General features: G+C 37.0%; 1 protein-coding gene and 2 long non-coding RNA genes across 12 annotated transcripts in view; 1 reads left to right on the top strand and 2 right to left on the bottom strand.

The window, feature by feature from the left end:
- The window catches only part of LOC139821322 (uncharacterized), a 60,973-nt gene extending 38,164 nt beyond the window's left edge, over positions 1-22,809 (top strand). For 2 of the 5 annotated variants that reach the window (XR_011734239.1, XR_011734242.1), the window contains exons 2-7: positions 20,751-20,844; positions 20,999-21,189; positions 21,333-21,636; positions 21,738-21,884; positions 21,982-22,234; positions 22,312-22,808. This is a non-coding gene — a long non-coding RNA (uncharacterized lncRNA). Of the gene's footprint in view, positions 1-2,556; positions 2,697-2,891; positions 3,010-20,750; positions 20,845-20,998; positions 21,190-21,332; positions 21,637-21,737; positions 21,885-21,981; positions 22,235-22,311 lie in introns of those variants that run through there. The other 3 variants (XR_011734240.1, XR_011734241.1, XR_011734238.1) reach the window with 3 other exon arrangements.
- LOC139822153 (uncharacterized) lies at positions 10,517-12,079 on the bottom strand. The gene has a single exon (XM_071793757.1). The coding sequence runs from the start codon at positions 11,787-11,789 to the stop codon at positions 10,530-10,532; it is 1,260 nt and encodes a 419-aa protein (XP_071649858.1). The 5' UTR covers positions 11,790-12,079; the 3' UTR covers positions 10,517-10,529.
- On the bottom strand, positions 15,502-17,285 carry LOC139821321 (uncharacterized). Of its 6 annotated transcripts, none has more exons than XR_011734235.1 (6): positions 17,121-17,285; positions 16,641-16,973; positions 16,245-16,518; positions 15,967-16,125; positions 15,783-15,875; positions 15,502-15,706 (listed from the first exon to the last, which is right to left on the bottom strand). It is a non-coding gene; the product is annotated as an uncharacterized lncRNA (long non-coding RNA). The 6 variants fall into 6 exon arrangements; XR_011734233.1 differs by having other exon boundaries at positions 15,763-15,875; XR_011734237.1 differs by having other exon boundaries at positions 15,502-15,875; positions 15,967-16,108.
- Positions 22,810-27,045: the final 4,236 nt, after the last annotated feature.

Here is a 27,045-nt window from a genome sequence, read left to right on the forward strand (position 1 = left end):
GTTAGCTCGGTAATTTGATGAATAAACATTATTTATCAATCAAATTGACTTCCATACGGCTCAATCGACGCGGAATCGTTTGGTGGTCACGAATATAATCAGTAAAACGTTTGGTGGTCAACCGTTTTCCCAGAAAAAAGGAAAAACCGTATGCTCACGCCATTGGTCGTATGACTCTGCAACGTCACGAAGTCATACGACCAATGGCGTGAGAGTACGGTTTTATCTATTTCTTAGGAAAACGATTGACCACCAAACGTTTTAATGACGATATTCGTGACCACCAAACGATTCCGCGTTGATTGAGCCCTATCAAAGTCAATTTGAGTGACAAATACAATTTTTCTGACTAATAGCACAGAGTCATACGACCAATGGCGTGAGCATACGGTTTTTCCTTTTTCGGGGGAAAACGGTTGACCACCAAACATTTTACTGATTATATTCGTGACCACCAAACGATTCCGCGTCGATTGAGCCGTATGGAAGTCAATTTGATTGATAAATAATGTTTATCCATCAAATTACCGAGCTAAAACGTCACGGAGTCATGCGACCAATGGCGTGAGAGTACAGTTTTTTTTATTTCTTAGGAAAACGGTTGACCACCAAACGTTTTAATGACAATATTCGTGACCACCAAACGATTCCGCGTCGATTGAGCCCTATCAAAGTCAATTTGGGTGCCAAATACAATTTTTCTGACTAATAGCACAGAGTCATACGACCAATATGGCGTGAGCATACGGTTTTTCCTTTTTTCTGGGAAAACGGTTGACCACCAAACGTTTTACTGATTATATTCGTGACCACCAAACGATTCCGCGTCGATTGAGCCGTATGAAAGTCAATTTGATTTATAAATAATCTTTATCCATCAAATTACCGAGCTAACGTCACGAAGTACACGACCAATGGCGTGAGAGTACGGTTTTATCTATTTCTTAGGAAAACGATTGACCACCAAACGTTTTACTGATTATATTCGTGACCACTAAACGATTCCGCGTCGATTGAGCCCTATCAAAGTCAATTTGGATGATAAATACAATTGTTCCGACTAATGACACAGAGGTGATATGTCCGGCATTATGCGCATACGGTTTTTTCTATTTTCTGAGAAAACGGTTGACCACCAAACGTTTTACTGATTATATTCGTGACCACCAAACGATTCCGCGTCGATTGAGCCGTATGAAAGTTAATTTGATTGATAAATAATGTTTATTCATCTAATTACCAAGCTAACGTCACGGAGTCATGCGACTAATGGCGTGAGAGTACGGTTTTTTCTATTTCTTAGGAAAACAATTGACCACCAAACGTTTTAATGACGATATTCGTGACCACCAAACGATTCCGCGTCGATTGAGCCGTATGAAAGTCAATTTGATTGATAAATAATGTTTATTCATCTAATTACCGAACTAACGTCACGGAGTCATACGACCAATGGCGTGAACATACGGTTTTTCCTTTTTTCTGGGAAAACGGTTGACCACCAAACATTTTACTGATTATATTCGTGACCACCAAACGATTCCGCGTCGATTGAGCCGTATGGAAGTCAATTTGATTGATAAATAATGTTTATCCATCAAATTACCGAGCTAACGTCACGGAGTCATGCGACCAATGGCGTGAGAGTACGGTTTTTTCTATTTCTTAGGAAAACGGTTGACCACCAAACGTTTTAATGACAATATTCGTGACCACCAAACGATTCCGCGTCGATTGAGCCCTATCAAAGTCAATTTGGGTGCCAAATACAATTTTTCTGACTAATAGCACAGAGTCATACGACCAATGGCGTGAGCATACGGTTTTTCCTTTTTTCTGGGAAAACGGTTGACCACCACGTTTTACTGATTATATTCGTGACCACCAAACGATTTCGCGTCGATTGAGCCGTATGAAAGTCAATTTGATTGATAAATAATGTTTATCCCTCAAATTACCGAGCTAACGTCACGAAGTCATACGACCAATGGCGTGAGAGTACGGTTTTATCTATTTCTTAGGAAAACGATTGACCACCAAACGTTTTAATGACGATATTCGTGACCACCAAACGATTCCGCGTCGATTGAGCCGTATGAAAGTCAATTTGATTGATAAATAATGTTTATTCATCTAATTACCGAGCTAACGTCACGGAGTCATACGACCAATGGCGTGAGCATACGGTTTTTCTTTTTTTCTGGGAAAACGGTTTACCACCAAACATTTTACTGATTATATTCGTGACCACCAAACGATTCCGCGTCGATTGAGCCGTATGGAAGTCAATTTGATTGATAAATAATGTTTATCCATCAAATTACCGAGCTAACGTCACGGAGTCATGCGACCAATGGCGTGAGAGTACGGTTTTTTCTATTTCTTAGGAAAACGATTGACCACCAAACGTTTTACTGATTATATTCGTGACCACCAAACGATTCCGCGTCGATTGAGCCGTATGAAAGTCAATTTGATTGATAAATAATGTTTATCCATCAAATTACCGAGCTAACGTCACGAAGTCATACGACCAATGGCGTGAGAGTACGGTTTTATCTATTTCTTAGGAAAACGATTGACCACCAAACGTTTTACTGATTATATTCGTGACCACCAAACGATTCCGCGTCGATTGAGCCCTATCAAAGTCAATTTGGATGATAAATACAATTGTTCCGACTAATGACACAGAGGTGATATGTCCGGCATTAAGCGCATACAGTTTTTTCTATTTTCTGGGAAAACGGTTGACCACCAAACGTTTTACCAGTGATATTCGTGACCACCAAACGATTTCGCGTCGAATGAGCTATAAAAAAGTTAAATTGGTTGAAAAATAAAAATTGTCCGGCTAACTTCACACCGGAAATTTCATTTTTATTTTACAGGAAAACGACTAACCACCAAACGATCGGACTAGACTACCAAAGACCACCAAACGACCACCAATCGATTCCAATTAATGAAAGTTCGATACGTTGAAGTTGTCCGGCCAACTTCATAGAGGTGAGATTGGACACCGTTTAGACAACTTTTGATTGGTACTTTGATCCACCATATTGTTCAGGACAACTACCCAGCAAACACAGAATACACCGCAATTTGCTATCAAATTGCTTAAGGTGAAATTTCATGGGCAGTGAAAAGCAGCAGCAGATCGTACTGATTGGCTACAAAATAGAGAAGTTCTCGAGTTTCTAGAATTCCTCTATTTTATAGCCAATCAGTACATCTGCTGCTGCTTTTCACTGCCCATGAAATTTCACCTTTACTGGGTGTATTCTGTGTTTGCTGGGTACGAGGGAAATTTAAATTATTATTATTAAATATAATATACTTAAATAATAAATCGTTTTCTTTAAAGTTATAAAGTATGAAATTAAAACATTACAATTATAATTATATTTAACAAAATGAAAATATTTACTCTAGCGAATTAAATCAAAATTGTAACAATAATGCCAATATTGGTCGAAAATTATGTTTAGTGTAAAGAAATTGATCAAATTTATTAATGATAGTATTAATCCCGGTCTACAATAGGTGTTTTAAGCCCTAAGCCTTAAGAAATTGTTCAATCACAGTTGAATTTGAGGAGAATAATAATTGACTGTGATTGGTCAATTTCTTAAAGCTTAGGGCTTAAAACACCTATTGTAGACGGGCACTTAACGTTTTTGCTTGAAGATTTGTAACTTCAGTGCAAACAACGTGCAATTATTCAAGAAATCATACTTGTATGATACCAGCTTTATGCTAACAATAATTTATAGCAAGTAATAAAAGTTTTTTCATTAAAAAATAAACAAAAATTTTCAGGTCTAGAACGGGGATAAACTGCTTTATAATTATTTTACTCACAGCTACGCTGCTGCATCCTCAACCCAGCGACCGTCGCGTTGTAGTCAAAATAAAAAATAAATATAGCCTTTGGTCTTTTCTGCCTCTAAAGGCACAATACTATTGATACACGGCTTCCGATAGGTTGAAAATCTATTGCCTGTGATGCCAAGGTTCTTGTTGCCTAACCTAACCTTTGTATTGTGCATCCAGCTTAAAGCCCCTTGCACAATAGGCGATAGCGCTAGCTAGAGACCCTATAATAAGAGTCATACGGTAACAGGCTTTTGATTGGTCCGCCATTTCTCCTCAATTCCCGCCGAATTTTGAATCATGGTAATTTCAATCAGTACAAAATTACCTTTTTCAAAAAAGGTAAAAAAAGGCGCCAAGTACACGCGCAATGTATGTTGTAAATCTAAAAATCTAAAATGGTAGTAGCTTTATTTCTTTCTAACAAAATAATTCACAAAATTTCGTTACCTAACTCAACCCAAGTGATGATATATGTATAGTAGCTTTATTTCTCCCTAACAAAATAATTCACAAAATTGCGTTACCTAATTCAACCTAAGTGATACGTATTTCAAAAAAAGATGTGAAATTTTTAAATTGCGCCAATTGCAAAGAGAATATATACACTTTAAAAAATAATTTTGCAACTACTTTTAAAATATGAAACAAAATTGTGTTACCTAACTCAGCCCAAGTGGTATGTATCTTTGTATTCCTGAGAGTCTTTCTATCAACCCAAGTGGTAGTAGTTTTAATTTTCCTTGATAAAATTATAATATTACAAAGAATTATTTTAATCACAAAGAATTAAAGAGGTAACATTATAAAATAAAAATATTTAATTAAAATAAAATAAATAAATTTTTCTTGTAAAAAACTTGGCGCTGCTTTTTTAAGGTTTAGAACCTTTGCACAAGACTTTCGTATGGCAACGTAGTGTAACGAAACGTGGGTCAACGCACAAGAAACGTATCGGTTACGGCGTTAAGCGTCGTCTACGCAATGGCAGCAGGAGTATGCAGTAAGACGTAAACAGTAAGCTATTCTATTGACCAATCACAGTCGATTATTCTTGAATTGTAAAAATCCCATTAGTCAGTAACTTACTGCTTACGTCTTACTGTATACTCCTGCTGCCATTGTAGATGACGCTTTATACGTCAATACGTTTCTTGTGCGTTGATCTACGTTACGTTACCATACGAAAATTTTGTGCGGATGCTCTAATCGATACGTTTCTTGTGCGTTAATCCACGTTACGTTACGCTACGCTATCATACGAGAGTCTTGTGCGGAGGCTCTTATCCAGACAAATTTGCATAGCGCATAAACATAAGCGTAAGAAATTGATTGGTTTACATGTATATGTGCAAAAGGAAATAGACCAATCCATCTCTTTATGCATATGCTTATGCACCTATGCAAGTTTGTCTGGGTTGACCTTAAAAAAGCAGCGCCAAGTTTTTTACAAGAAAAATTTATTTATTTTATTTTAATTAAATATTTTTATTTTATAATGTTACCTCTTTAATTCTTTGTGATTAAAATAATTCTTTGTAATATTATAATTTTATCAAGGAAAATTAAAACTACTACCACTTGGGTTGATAGAAAGACTCTCAGGAATACAAAGATACATACCACTTGGGCTGAGTTAGGTAACACAATTTTGTTTCATATTTTAAAAGTAGTTGCAAAATTATTTTTCAAAGTGTATATATTCTCTTTGCAATTGGCGCAATTTAAAGATTTTACATCTTTTTTTGAAATACGTATCACTTAGGTTGAATTAGGTAACGCAATTTTGTGAATTATTTTGTTAGGGAGAAATAAAGCTACTATACATATATCATCACTTGGGTTGAGTTAGGTAACGAAATTTTGTGAATTATTTTGTTAGAAAGAAATAAAGCTACTACCATTTTAGATTTTTAGATTTACAACATACATTGCGCGTGTACTTGGCGCCTTTTTTTACCTTTTTTGAAAAAGGTAATTTTGTACTGATATCATGCATTTTGTAGTGATAAGCAAGTATCGGCAAAAAATTTCCATTTTTTATTTTTTAATTATTTACAAATTGACAATAACAACTAATTAAATTTTTATTAAATATATATGTATACATACATGGATCAGTTGCGCATAGTATGTGACTTCGCTTAAGGGCTGTTGTTGATTATTTCGCTTAGGGGCTGTTGCCCTGAGTAGAGAGAGCGGTAAGCGACGACGCCTAGGGGACTATCGCCCTGAGTCGCTACCTGATTGTGCGGATGCGACAGCGCCTAGAGGTGTAGACCTTGGGTCGCCTTGGCTTGACACACACTTTATTTTATGTTTAAAATTATGTCCTTTGTAAAGAGTTTAAATGTTAATCTCGAAGGAAAGGCAAAGTCTCGAGCGATTCTTCGTGGCCACGTAACCGACATGTACATCGAAATAACGAAGAATAATAGAATATCGGCCGTGACAACGAAGGATCGAAAACGCCGGAGCCACATCTAGCGAGCATTGAAACTCGTCCCTAAGATACCGAATTATTTATTTGTACATATAATTAATTGATGCACCTATAGGTGAATGTGTGTGTATGTGTCTGAGCCATCCGACAATCTCTCTTATTCGCTTTAGTTATGTCGTGCACGACGCATGTGTTTACTACATAACATACTCCCCCCGTTGAGAGGGTAACGATCAACAATAACATCCAAAGATTAATCTGTAACTTATGATACTAATACGCATTACAATGAATAGGTACGGTATCGTCTTCAGAACAAATCTTGTGACATGTGTAGATATTACGCTTATTGTTCGACCGGAATTGGGCACAGATACTTAGCAGCTCTTTTCAATTCTCCGCCAGCCGTTTTGATGGTGACAGTTCGAGCTATTCCGTCTTCACCCGGATGGAGTTTCGTGATTCTGCCTAATAACCACTGCGTGCACGGTAGATTCCTGTCCTTGATGAGCACGATAGTCCCGATGTTTAACTTCGGCCCATCTTTGATCCATTTACTGCGTGTTTGAAGTTCATTTAGATATTCGAGGTACCAACGTGCCCAAAAATCTTGTCGTACCTTCGATATATGTTGCCAGGTAGACAACCGGTTAACTGGAACACATAATAAATCTCCCTCCGGGAGGGTCGTTAATGGCTTGCCAATTAAATAATGAGCGGGTGTTAACACCATCATGTCATTCGGATCAGATGATAAGGAAGTGATCGGCCTGGAGTTTAGAATACCCTCAACTTCGATAACAAACGTGTTCAATTCCTCGAAAGTGAATAAAGAATCTCCTACCACGCGTTTGAAATGATGCTTGAAAAGCTTCACCGTTGACTCCCACAATCCACCGAAATGTGGAGCTATCGGAGGTATGAAGTGCCAAACGATGCGGTGTTCGCTAGCAAATTTGTTAATGTGGTCTTTGTGCTCTTCGGAATTGAACAACGCGTACATTTCCTTCAATTGATTATTCGCACCTATGAAATTGGTTCCATTGTCTGAGTAAATGTGTTCTGGCAGCCCCCTTCTAGCAACGAAACGTCTAAGTGATGCGAGAAAACCGTAGGACGTCAGATCACTAACAACCTCGAGGTGGATTGCTTTAATCGACATGCATACGAATACGCAAATGTATACCTTAACACGTGTACGATTGCGGTATTTCCTTTCTTTGATATAAAATGGACCGCAAAAATCAATACCGGTATTAGTAAAAGGGGGTGCTTCGCGTACACGGGCCGGTGGGAGATTTCCCATTTTATATTCGATTGGATTAGCGTCGAACCGGAAACAGCGCATACAACTACGCACGACCTTCCGAACTTGATTACGGCCGTCTAACAACCAGAATCTTTGTCTCAGGAGATACAATGTGGTTTGGATGCCCGCATGGTGATGTGTTTCGTGAATTTCGCGTATAATAAGATCCGTTACATAGTGCCGGCTTGGCAATAGAATCGGATGTTTTTGTGAGAATGTCAGATTTGTCTTCTGGAGACGCCCTCCAACTCGAATTAAGTCGTTCTCATCCACAAACGGGTTTAAATTAACTATTTTACTCTTGTTTATCGAATCCTTGTTTTTAAGCCTTTTGATTTCAGTGAAAAAACAAGCGGCGTGAAGAATCCTTAATATTCGTATTTCTGCTTCGTTAATTTCTTTCGCACATATCGCTCCAATGTATTTGTTAGTAAGTCGAAAACGAAGACAATATGCGATGACACGAAGTAGCTTAGAGTATGAAGAGTACCTCTCGAAAATATTGAAGTCGTTAGATATTGATGACAAACAAGTATTCCTTTTTAACTCGGGTATTTCAATCGCTCGCATGATCTCATTAGGCCATGCACATTCATCCTCTAAAAGCCACGAAGGTCCCTCAAACCACGTCTGATTTTGTAAAAATATGAGAGGTAGTTGACCTCTTGACACCGCATCAGCAGGGTTATCCCCCGATTTAACATGACGCCATTCGATAGAATGAGTGAGCTCGTGAATTTCTACGATTCGATTCGCGACATAAGTCTTGAGTAGGTGAGATGGTGTGTTTAACCAATGTAGTACAATTGTCGAATCGCACCAGAAAATAATTTTGTTGAACGCGATATTTAGAGCATCATACGTTTCGCGATACAATTGAGCCAGCAATAACGCGCCGCATAGCTCAAGTCGCGGTATTGTAACAGTCTTCAACGGTGCGACCCGAGACTTGGCGCATAGTAATCTAGTTACGGTGCCTTTATGTTTTCCGACCGAACGTATGTACAAACATGCACCGTAACCGAGGTTGCTCGCATCGCAGAACCCGTGAAGTTGAACGTCACCATAATCTTCTACAAATAATTTGCGATTGAAAGAAACCCGATCCATCAATTGCCATTGTCGAACAAATTCCGACCATTCGGTGTATATGCTCTGTGGAACGGATTCGTCCCAATGTAGCCCGCACCGCCACACATCTTGCATTAATTTTTTAGCATGAAGAACAATAGGACCCAATAAACCCATTGGATCGAAAATTTTCGCAATTTCTGACAGTACGTTCCGTTTTGTTAATCTATCCGTGATCTTGATCGGATAAGCCGAATAATATATTTTATCGTCCTGCGTGCTCCATGATACACCTAATGTTTTTAGGGAACGATCCGTGTTAAGTACAAAATTTGCGTGTAAGGCGTTGGAAGCTAAGTCGCTAATAATACGCTCATCGTTAGAAGCCCATTGCCTAATGGAAAAACCACCGCGAGCAAGTAGCGTGATTACCTCGTCTCTAATCGCCCGAGCTTCGTCAACGGTTCCGGCACCTGATAACAAGTCATCCACGTATAAATGTGACTTGAGAATTTTAGCTGCTCTAGGGTATGTGTGACATTCGTCGTCAGCGAGCTTCTGAATGGTTCGTATAGCAAGAAACGGCGATGAAGAAACTCCGAATGTAAGTGTATTAAGCTGGAATGTTTCCACATTACCGCCTCTACGCCACAGAATACGCTGATATCGACGATCGTCTTCGTGTACGAGTACTTGACGATACATTTTCTCGATATCTGCGGTAATAACATAATTATAAGTCCGGAACCGAATCAAGTGCGAGAAAAGTTTATCTTGGATAGTGGGACCTACCATTAACGTATCATTTAAGGAAACACCGTTACTCGTCTTAGCCGATGCATCAAACACTACTCGTACCTTGGTGGTGTGGCTCGAATCTTTAATCACCGCATGATGAGGCATATAATATCCATTCTCACAAGGAGCCTCTACCAGAGACATATGCTTTAAATTTAAATATTCTTCTAACACCTTAGTATATTCGATCTTTAATGTCGCATTCGCATCAAGTTTACGTTCTAATGCCGATAAACGTTTAAGCGCAATAATCTTCGATTCGCCAAGACGTTTATTTATTTTGCGAAACGGCAAACGAACTATGTAACGCCCATCATGACTCCGAGTGACGGTATTCGTAAAGTGTGCTTCGCATGTAATTTCCTCCTCCGATTTCGGTTTGTCTCTCGTAATTTCTTCGATCAGCCAGAATTTCGCTATTTGATTTTCTAAGTTCGTTAAATAGCATTTCGACGCACACGATGGAGATTGTAAGGACGTGCTACCGGCTATTACCCAACCCAGACGCGTCTTTTGTAAATATAGATCACAACCTTCATGGGATAAATTAATCTGACCGACTGAGAACAACGACAATGTAGCCCCTGAACCGATTAATAAGTCGACCGGACGTGGAAGATGGAATTCTGGATCCGCCAAATTAATGTTCGAGGGTATTCCGATCGAATTCCGCGGGAAGATCTCCGACGGAATCAAATCCGTAATAGCTGGAATCGTTAAGCATGTAAGATCCTTGCAAAAACTATCGCGTATAGACTGTATGGTAATTTGCACTATGCCTCTAGATACGGTACTCATAGAGTTAATCGCGCCAATCGGTAACGAATGTGCCATTACATGAAGATCTAATTGTTTCACGATGGACTCGGAAATGAAGTTTGCGGTAGCGCATGTATCCAACAAAGCACGACATTTAATAAGCTTTCGTTTGCGATCACGAATGTATACTAATGCACTCGTTAGTAATTGAGGACCAGATACTTGTGATATTGACGTGAGGCTCGTGGCTCTGTCGGGAACCGAATCGGCTAGTCATTCAGTTTGTGTATTTTCAGATTTCGTAGTATTTGATTTGTTTGTAGCCGCGTATTTATCGAGGTGTAAAAGTGTGTTGTGTCGTTTTTGGCAAATCGTACAATTAGAAAATTTACAAGGGGTATCTCGATGGGATCTTAAACAATTGTAACAAATCTTAGCATTTTTAACCGTCTCAATACGTTTATGTACTGGCAATTGTTTAAATTTGTCGCATAAATAAAGTGGATGACGTTTAACCTTGCATGCTATGCAATTACGCGTGTTTGACGAATTTAATACGAAAGCTTTATTTGAGAAGTTGCTGCGTTTCTTCTTAACCGGAATTTCATCTTTACCTTTCTCTTGTTCCGATATTTTCGATCTTTCACGTTTAGAAGCACAAACTGCGGTTTTATATAAAAATTCATACAATAGATCCAGATTCGGAAATTCGTCTCTCTCAAGAGTCGCTTCCCATTTTTCCAACGTATTCTTCGGCAATTTACTTTCCAAAAGATGTACAATTATTTCCGGGCTGAGCGAAACTCCTAAAGCATTTAACGACGCGACGTGTTGTTGAGCGTCATCCGCGAGCTTAGATAAACCACTAGTAGTTTCCTGATCTATCGCGGGCAAATTAATAATCAATGAAAGATGACGTGAGATTAAAATCCGCTTAACCTCGTAAGAGCGTTCTAGTAATTCCCATGCCTTAGCATAATTCATCCCGTCGATCGCGAAAATCTTAATTTTGTTAGCGGCTTCAGCGATTAATGCTGATTTTAGGTAATGTAATTTATCTACATCCGATAAATCCGCTTGCGAGCCGATCATATTTTGAAATGCGTTCTTGAACGATAACCAATTCTCATATTTACCGTCAAAAGTCGGTAAAGGAGCCTCGGGTAATTTGAACCGCCGTTTCTTGACAGAAGTTACGGATACTGCATTTTCGCTTCGAATTTCCTCGTTTGTTGTACCTGCGCTCGCCTCTGATATACTCGCTGTATTCAAAATATCCTCAATCTTACCAGCGAGGGAATAGAACCGATCTTGAATGTTAGTGAACTCCTCTAGATGTCCATCACTCGGATCTAAGACTATAAGTTCATCATTAAAATCTTCGAATGCGTGATACAAGACCGTTAAACGGTTAATTCGCAATCTTAAATTGGCGTTATTAAAGCTACCTTTGTCGAGGATGTTCGCCAAATTGGTTATCTGAGACTTTAAGGTAGTACGTTTTTGCGTAAGAAGTTTAATTCTATCGGACATGATTATAACATTCGCGAAAAATAGTTTCGATACAAATGAACAAACTTACGTTTAAATAGCCGTCAAGTGTAGTTAAAACTTAAATTCTGTATGTGAGTTGTTTACCTCACAGGAGGCACCAAAATGTTATGTGATCAGTATAGATATTACTCATATCTACGCCGTATTTTCGTCTTGAGCCTTATTTAATGTGTGATTAATAAATACAGAAAACAGTTGAAAAGATCGTTTTAATAAAGAATGTAAACGTTAAACATTAAAGCAAAAAATGACAATTAAGAAGAGAACGCAAATACGTATACATACATGGATCAGTTGCGCATAGTATGTGACTTCGCTTAAGGGCTGTTGTTGATTATTTCGCTTAGGGGCTGTTGCCCTGAGTAGAGAGAGCGGTAAGCGACGACGCCTAGGGGACTATCGCCCTGAGTCGCTACCTGATTGTGCGGATGCGACAGCGCCTAGAGGTGTAGACCTTGGGTCGCCTTGGCTTGACACACACTTTATTTTATGTTTAAAATTATGTCCTTTGTAAAGAGTTTAAATGTTAATCTCGAAGGAAAGGCAAAGTCTCGAGCGATTCTTCGTGGCCACGTAACCGACATGTACATCGAAATAACGAAGAAGAATAGAATATCGGCCGTGACAACGAAGGATCGAAAACGCCGGAGCCACATCTAGCGAGCATTGAAACTTGTCCCTAAGATACCGAATTATTTATTTGTTACATATAATTAATTGATGCACCTATAGGTGAATGTGTGTGTATGTGTCTGAGCCATCCGACAATCTCTCTTATTCGCTTTAGTTATGTCGTGCACGACGCATGTGTTTACTACATAACAATACAGACAATGTGATTATTCCTTATCCACTAATTATTAAATTTTCAAATAAGTAATTATTTATGTATTAAAAACACATGAAGAATATAAAACGGTGCGAAACTGGAAACTACTGGAACAGATTCGGGTCTGGACTAGTTATTTATTGGTTGGATTCCTTGACTGCTTGAACAGATCGACTAAGAAAAAGTTTATTATAATGGACCATTTTCCCGAAAATATTACATACATGGATCCAACTTGTATCAAACCTATGAATATTAATACGTGATTATAATCGATATAATTGTATATATTTATTTTTGTTCAGTTATCTTCAAGAAATGACAAGAGATGATACATATAATATTTGTAAATAGATTTCTGTTAGAGGATCTGATCATGGATTAATATTTTAATACTGTTTCTGTATCGGAATGAATTAAAGTATGGTTTTGTATTTTCATATTGTAATTATTATATTCAAGTCATTAAACTATTCATGTATTTTTATTTTTCCTCCAAATGTTTGCGAAAACTTAACTATTTAGTAGAGCTATACAGGGTGTTCGATATAAAAGTAACCACTCGAATACGGGGGGTAGATTGGGTCAAACTGAAAAGAAAAGTCTCGTACCATTTTGCAAAATTCGCAATAGTTAACGAGTTATTAAATAAAACGTCTGAGCGAATGAGCGCACAAGGAGCGATAAAGGCGGGCCTCGGCGGCTGGCTGGGCTGGCACGGTGCCCGGCGCGCGGCGAGCGGTGGGGGTCGAGAGACGAGCGGCGAGCGGGGCGTGGCGCGGCGCGGCGAACGTCGAGCGACAGATGTTATACACCGCGGCGAAAAAGTATTAGAGCCAGCCCATACTAAACTTACGATAATTCCTTCGCGTAAACGGGATTTTGTAGTAACTTACAATAATTTACTCCGCGTAAACGAGTGAATTATCGTAAGTTACTACAGAAGTAACGCGCTCGCGTAAACGTAGTAACAGGTAGCACACGTATTGCATAGGCATTGCCGTAGCGTCTTACGCCTTAGATAATATTAATTAGTTTAGCTTGAATTATGTGTAATAGAAACATTTAATTTTAGTAAATTTAATTATTTTGCATGTCAAAGTTTACGAGGTTTACCAAGCTTTACTTTAACTTTTGTTTATGTTAGAATAACTTTAATGGTGCGTGTCCACCTGCGAGTAAAACTCTCGAGAGTAGCTCTCGAGATTGATTCTCGCAAATGGACATATTCCTGGAGAGTACCTAACGGAGAATGAATCGCAGCTCTCGGCGAGCGAACTTTTCAAGACCTACTCGCAAATCGACACGACGTTATTTTACTCTCGGAGATCAGCTCGCCAAGCTCGAACGCTGTTCGTATTTTGAGAGCTACATGTTGAGAGTAAAAACCGAGATGGCAAAAGTTTGTTCCTTTGATGACACAAAGGAACTTATTGAATAATGCGGAAATCATGAACTATTGTAGAATACTACTGTGACAGAAATAAAAAAAATTTTAAAATTTTTATGTTCTGCGAATAAAGTGCGAAAAAAATTCATAATTTAAAGAATTAGATAAGAATATTTTAATACATTTTCTAATTACTTGGTCAATAATTAGTTACACTTTAGTTTTACATAATACTTTGCACGTTTTAGTTACAGTGCTGAAATTAAATACATTTTTACATCGCGAATTAAGTACATTTAAAAAAATGTAAGACATTTAAGAATATATTAAAAATATTGTTACCTAATTCTTTAAATTATGAATTTTTTTCGCACTTTATTCGCAAAACAAAAATTTTAAAATTTTTTTATTTCTGTCACAGTAGTATTCTACAATAGTTCATGATTTCCGCATTATTCAATAATTAAGTTCCTTTGTGTCATCAAAGGAACAAACTTTTGCCATCTCGGTTTTTACTCTCAACATGTAGCTCTCAAAATACGAACAGCGTTCGAGCTTGGCGAGCTGATCTCCGAGAGTAAAATAACGTCGTGTCGATTTGCGAGTAGGTCTTGAAAAGTTCGCTCGCCGAGAGCTGCGATTCATTCTCCGTTAGGTACTCTCCAGGAATATGTCCATTTGCGAGAATCAATCTCGAGAGCTACTCTCGAGAGTTTTACTCGCAGGTGGACACGCACCATTAAAGTTATTCTAACATAAACAAAAGTTAAAGTAAAGCTTGGTAAACCTCGTAAACTTTGACATGCAAAATAATTAAATTTACTAAAATTAAATGTTTCTATTACACATAATTCAAGCTAAACTAATTAATATTATCTAAGGCGTAAGACGCTACGGCAATGCCTATGCAATACGTGTGCTACCTGTTACTACGTTTACGCGAGCGCGTTACTTCTGTAGTAGCTTACGATAATTCACTCGTTTACGCGGAGTAAATTATTGTAAGTTACTACAAAATCCCGTTTACGCGAAGGAAAATCCCGTTTACGCGAAGGAATTATCGTAAGTTTAGTATGGGCTGGCTCTAATACTTTTTCGCCGCAGTGTATAACATCTGTCGCTCGACGTTCGCCGCGCCGCGCCGCGCCCCGCTCGCCGCTCGTCTCTCGACCCCCACCGCTCGCCGCGCGCCGGGCACCGTGCCAGCCCAGCCAGCCGCCGAGGCCCGCCTCTATCGCTCCTTGTGCGCTCATACGCTCAGACGTTTTATTAATAACTCGTTAACTATTGCGAATTTTGCAAAATGGTACGAGACTTTTCTTTTCAGTTTGACCCAATCTACCCCCCATATTCGGGTGGTTACTTTTATATCGAACACCCTGTACATGTAGCTAATATATATTAATTATAAAATAGATTTTAATATATATATAATCAGCTGTTTTTTATAATGAATCAATTGTACGATGAAACAAAGTTATTTATCTGGTTATAATATTTACAGTCCTTGAATCTGAATCCTTTAAACAAAATTGGACAATTCGTTGAATCTAAGATCAGATTTTAGCTTTCTTCCTATTTTTATCCGACACTGTATACTTGTCGTAACTTTTCGTTGGATCAAAAGGTTCCCATCTACTCGCTGGAAAAATGTGTTTGTTCCTCTCGTACCATAATCTAATGAGAAAAACATAAAAGAGAATTATACAAAGTATTCTTTTAATAATAAATACCTAAGTAAAACTTTTCCGACATGTGATTCCTCGGTTTCGACAGAAGCATCGTGCTTAATACGAATATCATCGTGAACGTCAAATGTGAACAGAGGCCCGCTCTTTCCTCGTGCCTAATCGCAATATTACATACATTAAAATAACATGCCAACATTGTGATATTGCTTCATAAGTTTTATCATTTAGTATATTTATCTTAGTTACAATAAAATTAGTTATAGTTGCAGTAAAACGTATGATGGTGCGGTAATATAAGATTCTCCTTGACATACATTAACTGATCTGCCATTACTGTTTTAAGCTCGCTGAATTCACGCCTCAGAACTTCTAAACATCTCTGAAGAACCTAATAGATAGAATTACCTGTGTGTAAAAATTTAATTTATGCAGCAGAACATTATATATCATGCCAATGTTACTCCAAAAGTGACACTGGAGTATTTTAATAACTTAAACGTTCTCTAAACCACTGAGACATTCACCTTTCTTCATTATAACACTCCGACGATGGTCAGATCCATCCCAATAACTGAATGTGATCTCAATTTCTTCTTCCTTCAACGCGTTCTGCTTTCTACCCCATTCTTGTCTCAATTCTTCCCTAAGTTTATTTTCCTCCTCGTCCCTTTCGATAATTCCTTCGCGTGTAAACGGGATTGATCTCCTCGGCATCAGCTCCCTGCCGTCAATATATACCTGTGAACAGGCTCCTTGATCTCCTCGGTATCAGCTCTCTGCTGTCAATATGTAATACCTCTACAAAGTAAAAATGTATTGTATAATCAGAATACTAGCAACGTGCACAACTTCATTTGAGGTTATAATTGGGTACAACATTCATCGCACGATACTGTTATAATTGCAAATCGGAAACGTACCTCGAGTCCAGCTCTTCTGCGATCAACGAAGTCGGGATCGAACGTGTCAGTCGTCACTTTCTGCCAAGCGTAGAGAACCTTCTTTTCCGGCAGCGGTGGTAACACGATGTAGGGATACGAAATCTCGGGATAAGCACGAAGCAATTCAATTTTCAATTCAGTATATCGCCGGCACGGTGTTACTGCCGTTTCGCGTACGCGCGTATGCGCGCGTTGTCGCACCTTATACCTCGCGACAGCGTGCGGCTCGTGCAAACGTTAACGCGCGGCCGCAATCGCGCGGCAGAAACGCCTCGTGTGAACAGGCTCCTTGATCTCAGTATCAGCTCCCTGCTGTCAATATAAAAAATAATATAATAGGTTAAACCTGTATGTATAAACACTCACGTAAACGTAGTATAAACAGTAAATAAAATAGTACAAGTATAACAGTAATATATAGAATAAGATAATTATAGGATAATTACATAAAACAATTACCTTGAATTAATTGTCGCGTCGCGTAAAGAGTCACGGTCGGTCTCGCTCCGCGCGTACTACCGTGTCTCTCTCGAGATAGGTTATAACTGATGAACTGACTGACACCTGACACTCTGACAGCGCGCTAAACGAACGCACTGTCTGCACTGCACTGCACTGCGATACTAACGCTGGTAGCCGCCAGTGTCGAAAAAGTGAAAGTGACGTTCTCTGTTTGTTACATGTATGTTATAATGAATGAGAGCGGTTGACGTAGAAAGTATCTTAAAAAAAATTTTTGACATTTGGACTTTGCGTCGCAATATCTCCGCTCGTAGGGCACGTAGCGGAATATTATAAGAGAAACCCCCCCCTAATTGGACCCCAAGCTATCGATCAAGCCTAATTAGAACTTGATCCGTTCACTCGTTATCGAGATCTCGTACGAGATCAACATCTCGTATACTCGCAACCCGTCGCGTCGCGTAAAAGAGTCACGGTGCGGTCTCGCTTCGCGTGTACTTGGCGCGAGACACTACCGTGTCTCTTGATAATCGCAAATTTTAACAACACAATTAAAAAATAAACGTTTTATAGAGTAAAAATATTGTTAATATAGTAGTTTAATTATAAATCTTTATATTATATTTATGTAAAATTTAAAAAAATAATTCAATAAATCTGTTCATTATATTTTGTATGTTATATATCTACACAAGTATCTGCTGTTTAAATGTTCTGTGTATTTATGTTTTTATATTGAATTGTTTATAAAAAATAATAAAATGTAAAGAAAAGATAGAATAAACGGAAATTTTAAAAGTATTATAAAATTATTTATTGAACATGCATTGCCATACTTTTGCTATCGTATCTCTTGCTTAATGTGCTACACTTTTTCTTATTAAAAACTCAATCTAAATACGACAAATCGACTTATTATTTTTTTATGTAACTGGTGATAATTCAAAATATGATCGGTCTTAACCTTATTAAATTTATCTATTAAAAAAGATTTCAAATCTTTTATATTATCAAAATATTTCGAATAATGACGGAACATTTGTTCTAATTTCCAAAATAATATAAATGTTTTTATATTAAGAAAATATAATGAATTTGTTGTGTAACTTTTTACCCTGGTAACCATTCCTTTGCAATTCTGCTGTAAACTGCACGAAAAGTCGTGCACTAACTTTCGGGCAGATCATGCGTTTTCTATTTCCAACTTTGACTATTTTTCTGTTGGCAGAAACTTGCTCTCGTCGTAGTGCAACAGAATTGTGGAAGATATGTGTATGCATTTACATATAGCAGAATAGTGCAAGAAATGCGGCAGATGCTTGCGCAAATCGCAGTGCAACATAATCGCGCCAGATTTGTAGCAGCGCCTACTGCTACCCATACAGCACAAAATATTTTTAAAATATTTTTTAGAAAGATTAAAATAATTTACAAAAATATTTTTTATATTTATAGCACCGCAGTGGTGTTGGGTAAGCCTTGCGTTGTATTGCTGGCGAAGATTGTCGCGAATGTCATGATTTTGCTTCGCGCTTCGCCGGAGGCCTGCTTATATTAGATCCCAACTTAAATTTACTTGCGAGTTAGTTGTACCATTACGCGCCGCCTAGCGGCATCGTTGCAAACTAGCACATACAGCAGAATTCAACAAGAATTACGGCAGATGTTTGCGTAAAGAAGTAGAGCAGCAGAAATACAAATGATTTTGGCAGAAATAAACAAAACAAGGCAAATGAGAGCTCGTTCGCGACGATGGACGGGCGACAGTAATAAAATATTACAAATTGAATAAAATATATATAATAAAGTAAACGTTTTGGTCCTTGGTTTGGACCCTCCTCAGTACATATAGCTGGTTGAGTGAATTGCAGTGGTCACAAGTAGTAAAAAATGCAGTTATTCCGCTCTCCGATTATGAGAGTGTGGATCTCGTATCCTCAACGTGACTGTTACCTTAATTCCATAAAAAGAAATAAATTAAACAAATATATATAGTCATACCTTAAAAAGTGATCACAAGAGTTACCTGACAGTCAAATTGATAAGATATACGACACCATCTCTCCGCGTAATACAATAAGTATTACGCGGCATTTTTGACTACTTGTGACCACTGCATTTCACTCGACCAGCTATATCTACTGAGGAGGGTCCAAATCAAGGACCGAAACGTTTACTTTATTATATATATTTTATTCAATTTGTAATATTTTATTACTGTCACCCGTCCATCGTCGCGAACGAGCTCTCATTGACCTTGTTTTTTTTTTATTTATCGTTATTGAGAGCGTTATCTTTGTTATTTTGGCAGAATATACCGTACATCTGATTTATCAATCAAACATTTTTCGAAATTCGTAACGCCAAAATGGACCGTATGGCCTACATCTCACAGCACGAAGCTATAACAGTTTCACAATCTCCACTTAACTTACCAGTAATTATTTCTATAAATATTTATAACATAAATTAAAAACAACTTTAATAATATTGATGATAATTATTTACACTTTATTTTAAAATATTTATTATAATTTTTTAGATACTTTTATTTTCCGGACATTATAATATTTACAAAATATTCAACGTATATATTTCCAAAATATTTAAATCTTTTTTATAAATATTTTATAAATATTTTATAAATATTTTGTGCTGTCTGGGAGTTTAGCGCGCTCGACTGTTCTTTTTCTGACGGGTAGATGCTGGACCGCTTTTTTCGCATTTCTGTCACTCGGATCTATACGGCAAAAACAACAATTTAAGCGACATTATACACTTGTGAAATTTTGCTGCAAATATGTTTCAAGAGTCTAGCACACTCGACTGCTCTTTTTCTCACGGGCAGATGCTTGCACGTTCTTTTCACGTTTCTGCCGGTCGGATCTGTACGGCAAAAACAACAATTTAAGCGACATACACTTGTGAAATTTTGCTGCAAATATGTTTCAAGCGTCTAGCACACTCGACTGCTCTTTTTCTCACGGGCAGATGCTTGCACGTTCTTTTCACGTTTCTGCCGGTTGGATCTGTACTCAAGAGATACTTCCATATTGTTTTCACATTTCTGCTACATGTTTACTTTTAACAAATAGTATAAAATTTCACCAGTAGCTTCTTACAGCAGACTACTGCAATAGTACAGTAAGTACTCGTTCAATCACAGATATTATGCACTTTTGTCGCAATTCTGGACTGATTTCTTGCGCACTTCTTCGGGACGCATCTGAACTAGCAAACTGGTTACCAGGGTACGTTTCAATTTTATTTGGATCCTTTTCAATGATCATATATACATTAAATCATCAAAAGGAACAAACACTTAACGCAATGCAGTATCATTGTTTATCTTAAATCAATAATGATACTGCGTTGCAAATGTTTGATTTTTTTATTTAATGTATATACCATTGAAATATGGATCCGAAATAAATTGAAACATATGATTATATATACTGTAATATATTCCATCTCGTCAACTATGAATATATAATTGCGTATTTTTTACTGCAAAAGCTTCAATGGCCTTATTTATTTTATTTTATTTGGATGTAATTTGTTTGAGTCTTTTTATTTTATTTTGTATTATTAAACATTAATATTTTATATTAAATATTTAACATGCAGGCTTTCAAAAGATGCTACATTTGCATTGTGTGAAAATTTACGACCACATGTGCCAGAAGCTAGGAGAGAGACTGCTATTCCACTAGAATTAAAGGTAAAATTAAATGAACTTTATATTGTATTATAATGAATACATAAATGATTGTATTAAATGCATACGTAATAAATTAAAGTCATGTGTTATCAATATTTTTAACATAACATTATATTTCTAACATTTTAATTATTATTCTATTATAATTTTTTAGGTTTTAGCAACATTACACTTTTTAAGTTCAGGCTCATATCAAAGAAAAGTTGGGCAAGACTTTTTCAGTTGTATGTCTCAATCCTCTATGAGTGAGGCAATTAATTTGATTGTAAATGCAATCAACATAATAATGCCACAATGGATAAAATTTCCAGTACAGCCTGATCATATTCGTGTCATTCAGGAACAGTAAGAATTAATTATTATTTTGTTATTTCTTATATAAAATAAATAATAGTTCACATAATACAGGTAAAAGACAAAAAAAGGAAGACTAAAAATCTAATAATTTTAAATTCAATATAAAATTAACATCTAGCAATGTTTTTTAGGTATGATCAAGTAATAAAGTATTAAAATTAAAGAACCTAGTCCATTGTGCTGCATGTCCAGGGGGAGTTTTTTAGTGGGTGCAAGCCCCACACAGTCCCTGAAACCGAGTCAGGGCAGTGCGCGAGGCATTTTTTTCCCCCTTCGGAAACAAAAAAAATGTTTTTTAGGTACTGGATTAATACCAATTTCCCAGGCGTTATAGGAGCTGTAGATGGGACACATGTGGCAATTTGGCCCCCTGACAAAAATAGAGAACATCTCTACATAAATAGAAAATTGTATCACTCATTGAATGTTATGATTGTAAGTGACAATTTAATAATAGATATACCAATCTACTTTTATATAATAATAAAAAAAAAAATAATTTTTCAAATTATGTGCAATTACTGATTTTGTTTCAGGTCAGCGATTATTATGGAAACATATTGGCAATACTAGCAAGTCATGGTGGTCGAACTCACGATGCTAGAGTATGGAGTTCATCACAATTATCGAGATATATGTTAGAGAAAAATATCAAAATGGAAGAAGAAATGTATGGCTTTTAGGTACATATACAAATTATATCTATTTCATAATCTCAAAATTTTAATTCCATCAAGATTTACATTATTACATATTACATTAAAATTTTTTTACTTATAGGTGATTCTGGTTATCCGTTATTGCCATATCTGATGACACCAAAACGGATATATACACGTATAATATAAGATATAAGAGTAACTACCTGCGAATTCTGGCACGTAATGTAAAGCTCTCTCTTTTCGTAAGCACCTCCATCGACCTTTTAATACTCGGATGGTCCTTTTAACTGAACAACGTGCTTTTACATGAGCATCCGTGTATGATGCACCTGGAGATCCTGGTTCTTGATTCCGTTTTGGTGTCATCAAAAGTAAGTGACAATTTAAGAGGAAAATATTTTTGCATCACAAATAATCAATATCAATAATCAATACTTCATTATTTCAGCACTTATCGTAAATGCAGCATGCGTGCTGCACAATATTGCAAAGCAATATAACATTGAAGATCCCTTATAGAAATTTAATACTGTAAGTGATTTTTTGGCTAGTGATTAATCATTTAAAAGCACTATTAAAAGCACTATTAACAGTGCTTTTAATAGTGTTTTTAAGTGATTAATTACTAGCCAAAAAATCACTTACAGTATTAAATTTCTATAAGGGATGTCGAAGCATACATGGAAGAAGATATTGAACAAGATATTGAGGATATAATAGAGGATAATTTACGTGCAGATTTACGAAGGAATGGAAATAATGTTCGAGAAACACTAATACGACGATATTTTACATAAAAATGTATCTATATTTCAAACATAAAATAAACTATTATCTATAGTAATGTACATATTTATGTAGTATTTATTTATACGTATAAGAAACACTTATATATACTTTATTAAGAAATAGTTTTGGACATCGAACACATTTAACTTATGCTGGATACAAAAATTAAATGGAAAAATTACACAATACTTATTGCACAATACAATAAATATTATAAGAAAAAATTAAACAAACATATACTCCTAAACAAAACATACAATTTCTACTTATACAATTTCTAAATAAAAATATTTTTATTCTAAGAAAAAGTATTTATATGAGATCTGTAAATGTTAATTATCACAATATTTTCATTTTTTTGTTTAAAATATTTTTTATCTGCAATATATTAATACTCTTCTATTTTTAATTAAAATTTTATTTTTGCTTTCAACATGTTGCAGTTATTTATGTTAAAATAAAAACTAACTTTCATTAAAATAATAAAACAAATCACAGAAAATATTGACATATTAATTAATAAAATAAAATAAAATTTGTCTTATTATAGATACATATAGTAAATACCACAGATTAATAGACAGATTAGCCAATGGCCCCTCAAAAAGTCGAGACCAGCATTTCCGTGCTTTGATTACCGACACACTTTGCCCCTTACCGAACAGACTTTGCCCCTAGGATTGAGTCCGACTAAATCACATTATAGACTTTAATTGCCCCTGGTGCACCGGAAATAACAATGCAAGTTCATATTTTTAATTTACTATGCTCAAACGATTGCTCCCTAATTGCTCCCTCAGAATCGACGATTGCTCCCCTTTTAAGATTATTATTTTTGAGATATTTAATAAAACGAAAAATTTCTAATTTTTTATTGAAAAACATATTTATAAAAACTCTATGCAACTTATAGGCATAGAACGATTGCTCTTTCATTGCTCCTTATTGTTCCATCATAATTTTAATGATTTATTGCATTTTATTGAAAAAATAACAAATTAATCATTTCACTATCGGCCGCCTATTGTAACTATGGCTCGGCAGCGCATGCGCATGCTACCATAACTATGCGCATGCGCGATGGTATCTGTTAGAGCTTTACGGATACCATAGCGCATGCGCGTATGGCTTCTGCTTTCTGCTCATGGCTCCTGCAATTTTTATGTGCTTCCATCTTAACTATTTCTCGCTTCGCTCTATTGGGATTTTTAATCGCTCCATTCGTATAATTAATTTTGTATGATATTTTAGCAGAGAACTGTTTATTTTCTTGGAAAATACATTTCTCACAGTCTTCTGCAAGTATATCCAACATAAAACGATTGCTCCTTAATTGCCCACCTGTCAGCATTGTGCATGAGCCCTTATTGACGTTAGGCTTAGTTTTCCACGCGTCGCGTCATCTGTCGTTAAAGCCTCTTGCACAATGCCAGGCAATAGGAACAGGGAATAGAAATCAGAAATCATGTATAAATGCAGAATAAACAGTGACACAATCAATAGACACAGAGTTTCCGTCACGTTGGAAATTTTGTGCCTATTGCCTGTTGCCAACCAATCATAGCATTTAAACTTTTTAGGTTGTAATTAACGAATTTTTGGTTATTTCCTGTTCCTATTGCCTGTTGTCTGGCATTGTGCAAGGGGCTTTAGGGGCGCAACACAATACAAGCAATAGAAATAAAGAATAGGAACAGAATGCATTGATACACGGCTTCCGATAGGTTGAAAATTTATTGCTTTGTGTTTTGCATTATGTTTACGCCTGAACGGTATCAACCAATCAAAATTTTTTATGAGTGCGTTTCACTTAACGTCCGCAACGTTCTTAAAGGCCCTTGCACGTAACAAAGTTTTAGTCATAATCGTAAGGCTGTAAACAATTAATAGACCAATCACAGTCGATTATTCTCCTCGCGCTTGAAGAATAATTGAGTGTGATTTGTCTTATTTTCTTACGGCCTTACGATTAAAATTAAAACTTTGTTAGGGCTGGTTTATAATAGCCGTAACCGTTGATTTAAGCCGTAATCTTTAAGAAATTGACCAATCACAGTCGAATGTGAGAAGAATAATCGACTGTGATTGGTCAATTTCTTAAAGATTACGGCTTAAATCAACGGTTACGGCTTATTATAAACCAGCCCTTACGTGCCATGGCCTTAAAGCGAGAAACACAGACTTTTGCATAAACGCATAATACGTAAGCATAAGAAAACTGATTGATCTATTTCATTATGCACATACATATGGACCAATCAATTCTCTTATGCTTATGTTTATGTGGTTTGGCTCATGCAAGTTTGTGTGGATATAGCTTAAAGCCTTGGTCCACGATGCTAGAACTGCGTTCGGTTTCGGTTTAAGCCAATGAAACTGCTGCTTTACTGTAAGAGCTGCAAGTTGATTGGCTTAAACCAAAACTCGGACGCAGTTCTAACAATGTGGACACAAGGCTTAAGTGCCAATCTACAATAGGTGTTTTAAGCCCTAAGCCCTAAGAAATTGACCAATCACAGTCAATTTATTTCTCCTCAAATTCAATTGTGATTGAACAATTTCTTAAGGCTTAGGGTGCCTCCCATGCAAGACGGAATCGCGGGGAAAACGGAATCTCGGAATCATTCTGATTGGTTAGTCTCATGAGGCTAACCAATAGCCTCATGGGATTAACCAATCAGAATGATTCCGAGATTCCGTCTTGCATGGGAAGGCACCCTTAGGGCTTAAAACACCTATTGTAGTCATTGTAGATGGGCACTAAGGCCGAGTTTTCACTGAGCGCGTCACGCGTCGCGTCATCACAAGTTAACCAATCAACACATCCCATTTTATTACATTACTTGTGACGGGATCAAAATGGAATGTTTTGATTGGTCGCGACGGATAAGGCCCGGTCTACAATGGATGTCGGAAGTCGGAGTCGTACGAAATTGACCAATCAATTGACCATTCATTATTTTTCGACCGCAAAGGAATAATAGATTGTGATTGGTCAATTTCTTACGACTCCGACTTCCGACATCCATTGTAGACCGGGCCTAAAGCCCGGTGTCCACGATGCAAGAACTGGGTCCAAGTTTCGGTTTAAGCCAATGAAACTGCTACTTTTCTGTAAGAGCTGCAAGTTGATTGGCTTAAGCCCGGTGTCCACGATGCAAGAACTGTGTCCAAGTTTCGGTTTAAGCCAATGAAACTGCTACTTTTCTGTAAGAGCTGCAAGATGATTGGCTTAAACCAAACTTGGACACAGTTCTAGCATCGTGGACACCGGACTTTAAATCGAAACTTGGACACAGTTCTTGCATCGTGGACACCGGGCTTAACGCGATGCGTGACGCGCTCAGTGGAAACCTTTTAGGCCGAGTTTCCACTGAGCGCGTCACGCATCGCGTTATCCGTCGCGACCAATCAAAACATTTATTTATTACATTATTGTAATGGGATGTTTAGATTGGTTAAGCCCCTTGCACAATGCCAGACAACAGGCAATAGGAAAAGGAAATAACTAAAAAAATTGTTAATTACAACCTAAAAAGTTCGAATGCTATGATTGGTTGGCAACAGACAATAGGCACAGAATTTCCAACGTGACTGAAACTCTGTGTCTATTGATTGTGTCACTGTTTATTCTGCATTTATACATGATTTCTGATTTCTATCCCTGTTCCTATTGCCTGGCATTGTGCAAGAGGCTTTAACGACAGATGACGCGACGCGTGGAAACTAAGCCTAACGTCAATAAGGGCTCATGCACAATGCTGACAGGTGGGCAATTAAGGAGCAATCGTTTTATGTTGGATATACTTGCAGAAGACTGTGAGAAATGTATTTTTCCAAGAAAATAAACAGTTCTCTGCTAAATATCATACAAAATTAATTATACGAATGGAGCGATTAAAAATCCCAATAGAGCGAAGCGAGAAATAGTTAAGATGGAAGCACATAAAATTGCAGGAGCCATGAGCAGAAAGCAGAAGCCATACGCGCATGCGCTATGGTATCCGTAAAAGCTCTAACAGATACCATCGCGCATGCGCATAGTTATGGTAGCATGCGCATGCGCTGCCGAGCCATAGTTACAATAGGCGGCCGATAGTGAAATGATTAATTTGTTATTTTTTCAAAAAAATGCAATAAATCATTAAAATTATGATGGAACAATAAGGAGCAATGAAAGAGCAAGCGTTCTATGCCCTATAAAGTTGCATAGAGTTATTATAAATATGTTTTTCAATAAAAATTAGAAATTTTTCGTTTTTATTAAATATCTCAAAAAATAATAATCTTAAAAGGGGAGCAATCGTCGATTCTGAGGGAGCAATTAGGGAGCAATCGTTTGAGCTATAGTAAATTAAAAAATATGAACTTGCATTGCCAACTTATTTCCGGT

Source organism: Temnothorax longispinosus, chromosome 11 (assembly GCF_030848805.1).
Source record: "Temnothorax longispinosus isolate EJ_2023e chromosome 11, Tlon_JGU_v1, whole genome shotgun sequence".
In the NCBI taxonomy this organism is placed as follows: Eukaryota; Metazoa; Arthropoda; class Insecta; order Hymenoptera; family Formicidae; genus Temnothorax; species Temnothorax longispinosus.

Bases quoted from the DNA above. Each gene is read 5' to 3' on its own strand.
- LOC139822153 (XM_071793757.1), bottom strand. From the start codon at position 11,789: ATGTCCGATAGAATTAAACTTCTTACGCAAAAACGTACTACCTTAAAG.